Source organism: Microcebus murinus, chromosome 27 (genome assembly GCF_040939455.1).
Source record: "Microcebus murinus isolate Inina chromosome 27, M.murinus_Inina_mat1.0, whole genome shotgun sequence".
Lineage (NCBI taxonomy): Eukaryota > Metazoa > Chordata > Mammalia > Primates > Cheirogaleidae > Microcebus > Microcebus murinus.
In genome coordinates, this window is record NC_134130.1 from 7,450,311 (window position 1) to 7,454,315 (window position 4,005).

Sequence of the window (4,005 nt, forward strand, 5' to 3'; positions counted from 1 at the left end):
CAGCAGCAGGCAGCGCGCTCCCACCTCACACTCGGCCCGTTCCCAGTTTGCCTACTCCACCCACCACGGTGCTGCAGTCCGCACACACGCACAAACGCGTATCTTGCTCCTGTAGGTGGACCTGGTGGCTCAAAAGGTCCAGCCATTTCCTTTTTCTAGAGACGTCCTGCCCAGCCTGGGTTCTCACTCCTGGGCTCAGCGATCCTCTCGCCTCCTGAAGTGCAGAGACAGATCAGCCAGCGAGCGCACCCAGCTCTTCCACGTGTTTTGCTGCATATTTTTGGTTTCTCAAAAAATACAAAAAGACAGGTAGGGATGTGAAAGGGTGCAGCCGCTGTGGACAAATTTTTATAGTTGGGTTGGGCGTGGTGGTGGCACCTGTAATCCCAGCACTTTGGGAGGCCGAGGCAGGAGGATGGCATGAACCCAGGAGTTTGAAATTGATGATGCCACTGCACTCTAGCTCGAAACTCATCTCAAAAAAAAAATTTTTACAGTTGGTCTTAAGCCCAATCAGGTTCAAGGACAGCCCAGAAAAGAACTTTGATTTTATATATATATATACACATATAAAATACTTCAGCATTGATCACCCACACGCCCAAGTCAGCAGGCTCTGGGCTCTTTACTTCCAGGCAGGGGTTCCCCAGGCCTGGAGCCCCAGGAGTACCTAGTTCACTCCAGAGCCCCGTGCTTGGCCCTCTGGTCTAGGGCACTCTGCATTAACCAGGCCATCAGACACTCCTTGATCGCGTCTGTCCACTGTGGTCCCTCTGCTGAACTGGACCAAGTTACTAACCTCAGCCGAGCCTGCCTTCCTTCCACTCCATCAACCTGCTTCCCACCCAGAGATTAGAGACACGGTGACCCCTGCTTTTTCTCTGCAACCTTCGATTTCAATCAAGATATAACAGCATTAACGAATGATGCTGAAATGTGGAGAAGCGTCGTAGAGAAAAGACCTCACGGACAGGGGTGGGGTGTGGGCTCTCAGCCCGTCTCCTCCTGACCCCCCCCCCTTCTGCCTCACTGCTGCTCCCACCCCAGCCACACTCTCTGGGGGACCTGCCTGAGGTGTAGCACCTAACAGCCCACCTGGACTGTTCCACTGGACACTAAGTAGGCACCAAAGCTAATGTCTCCCTGTCCCCTCATTCCACCTCCATGGATAGCAACTCCAACCTTTCACTTGCTCAGACCCAGACCTGGGCTTCCCTGCCATGTTCCCCTATCTGGGAGCCCCAACACAGCCCGGACACCTGCTCAGCTCCTGTCCAAAGGCACTGCCACCTCTGCTTGTTCTTTCAAGCACCCTGTAGCTTCCACTTATGAAGGGGACAGATCCACTCAGCAGTGTGTCAGGGAGCATAGCTGGGGCCCTTCAGCGCTGTGCTGACAGGGACAATGCCCCCACCACTGGACACATGCTGTCCTGGGAGATGAGGCCCAGGAAGTCTCAACCCAAGGCTGGGGGGACAGGGGCCAGCTGGAGCCTCCCAGGAGCTTGTAGGAGCACAGAGGCCCCCGAGGAGAGGAACAGAGCAGCTCGGTGCCAGGACACTCAGAGGCCCCCGGGCATATGCACACAGCTGCGAGGGGCACAGGCTCAGGTCACCCAAAGGTTCCAGCAGCTCACATGCCCCCCCCCGTGGGAAGAACCCGCAACTGGAGCCTGAGGGCCACCAGGAGGGCAGGGCCTGGAGGGGTGACACTGCCTGGCACTTCCACACAGCCCCAGACTGTGCACCAGGCCCCTCCTAAAAGGCATAATGAACACGCCCACCCCGGACGCTCTGAAGGACAGGTCACTCGGGACTAGAGAAGTGTCTTTATTGGCTGAGCAGGCTACTTGAGGGGGATGAAGCGCGAGGAGTGGGTGGCGCCGATGCCAGGCCGGCCGTGCTTCACCGGCTTGTAGGTGATGGAGAACTCCCCCAGGTAGTGGCCAATCATCTCGGGCTGTGAGAGGCCAAGAGCAGAGGTGGGTGTCAGGTGACCACAGGTGGACAGGCGACACACCCGCCCCAGGCCCAGTACCATTTTCAGGGACAGGCCGCACGCACCTTGATCTCCACCTGGTTGAAGGTCTTGCCATTGTAGACGCCCACCATGCTGCCCACCATCTCGGGCAGGATGATCATGTCCCGCAGGTGTGTCTTCACCACCTCGGGCTTCTCCATGGGTGGCGCCTCCTTCTTGGCCTTGCGCAGGCGCTTCAACAGCGAGTGCTGCTTGCGGCGCAGGCCCCGGTTCAGCCGCCGCCGCTGGCGCGCACTGTACAGTTGCATCAGCTGCTCACTGGAGAGGAGGGGCAAGGTGGAGGGACTAAATCCTGAGACCCCCCATCCTGCCCTGAGTCCTGCAGGGAACATGCCTAGGGCAGGGTCACACTGACAACACCCCCTACCTAGGGATGAACCCTTCAAATACAAAAAACAACACGTAACTGTTCACAGACTAAAAATAAGGAGGGCCTGCAATCCCAGCATTTGGGGAGGCTGAGACAAGAGGATCACTAGAGCCAAGGGGTTCAGATCAACCTGGACAACACAGCGAGACCCCACCTCTGCAAAAATAGAAAAAATCAGAGTGTGGTGGAGTACATCTACAGACCCAGCTACTTGCTGGCCGGGCGTGGTGGCTCACGCCTGTAATCCTAGCTCTCTGGGAGGCTGAGGTGGGCGGATCGCTCAAGATCAGGAGTTTGAAACCAGCCTGAGCAAGAGAGACCCCGTCTCTACTATAAACAGAAATAAATTAATTGGCCAAATATATACAGAAAAAATTAGCCAGGCATGGTGGCGCATGCCTGTAGTCCCAGCTACCCGGGAGGCTGACGCCACGGCACTCACTCTAGCCTGGGCAACAAAGCGAGACTGTCTCAAAAAAAAAAAAAAAAAAAAAAAATCCAAGTGAGGGTGCGACTGAAGAAACCCCAGCCAGGGAGCAGGCTCCTCCGTACCAGGTACCCCGCAGGCGTCACAAGCCTCCCTCCCCCCTGCACCTGGGGCAGACCACCACCACTCCGCCGCCTGGAGAGCCCACGGCGCCCTCCAACTCCTACCCGTGGCCCGTTGTTAGGACACGTGGGCCTCATGCACCGTTTACACTTCCAACCCGCTGGAAAAGAGCCCAGTGTAGATACGTCGGGGTTAACCGCGCTCACCCCACCGCGGCATCGTCGCGCAGGGACGGGCTGGCCCGGGACGCCGAGGACACTGCCCGGGGACCCTGGCCCGTAAAGCTCCCCGCCCAGCCCGGCCTTACTAGGACATATCCAGCAGCTGGTCCAGGTCCACGCCGCGGTAGGTGAACTTGCGGAAGGTCCGCTTCTTCTTCTGCTCCACTTCCGCCTGCGTGAGCCAGGGGTCAGCCGGAGCCCGACACCCCCCTCCCGCGGCCGCACAGCGAGGTCCCAGGGGCCGAGGTCCTCACGGGGACGCCGCGCCTCGAGACCTTCCGAGGAGGCGCGCACGCTCCAGGCTTTGGGAGCCCGTCCGGCCTCCCCCGCCCCGCGGCGTCCTGACACCCAGCGGGCCCGCCCTCGCCCCCATCCCGCAGCCCCGGAGCCTAGGAGCGGGCCGCCACAGCCGCGGGGCCCGATCCGGGCCCCCACGGTGTGGCCAGGTCTCGGATGGAGCCGGATAGGCCCAGCCGCGAAACACAAAGTTCAGCACTCACCATCTTGCCGGATCTTCAGAAAGGACCGCCCCTGCCTGCGCTGCGCAATTATCGCGAGACCAATGACGTGCCCCGCCCCTCGGCCGTGCGCGCGCTCGCGTTTCCGTCTCTGTTGCTGCGGACACACGCCCCCTGCGGTCCGGAGGGCAGAACACAGGCCGCAGTGACCAAAGGGACAGCCCAGGGTCTGCGGAGCCCTGGCCACCAGGGAAGGCCCTTGGGACGTGTTGCTGCTCTTTTCTGGGCCTCGGGCTTGTGCTGTGCCCTACACGATGGCACCCTCCTCAACAAGCACTTATGGAGCGCCTACTGTTTGCAAGCAGG

General features: G+C 59.7%; 1 protein-coding gene across 1 annotated transcript; it reads right to left on the reverse strand.

Annotated features, from left to right (window-relative positions):
- Positions 1 to 1,813: 1,813 nt before the first annotated feature.
- Positions 1,814 to 3,789, reverse strand: RPS15 (ribosomal protein S15). Its single transcript, XM_012745725.3, has 4 exons — positions 3,682 to 3,789; positions 3,268 to 3,353; positions 2,064 to 2,298; positions 1,814 to 1,959 (listed from the first exon to the last, which is right to left on the reverse strand). The coding sequence occupies exons 1-4, from the start codon at positions 3,682 to 3,684 to the stop codon at positions 1,846 to 1,848; spliced, it is 438 nt and encodes a 145-aa protein (XP_012601179.1). The 5' UTR covers positions 3,685 to 3,789; the 3' UTR covers positions 1,814 to 1,845.
- Positions 3,790 to 4,005: the final 216 nt, after the last annotated feature.

Coding starts and splice junctions, on each gene's coding strand:
- RPS15 (XM_012745725.3), bottom strand. Junction 2,299..3,267: donor CAGCTGCTGGATATGTCCTA/GTAAGGCCGGGC, acceptor CCTCCTCTCCAG/TGAGCAGCTGATGCAACTGT. Junction 1,960..2,063: donor TCAACCAGGTGGAGATCAAG/GTGCGTGCGGCC, acceptor GGCCTCTCACAG/CCCGAGATGATTGGCCACTA.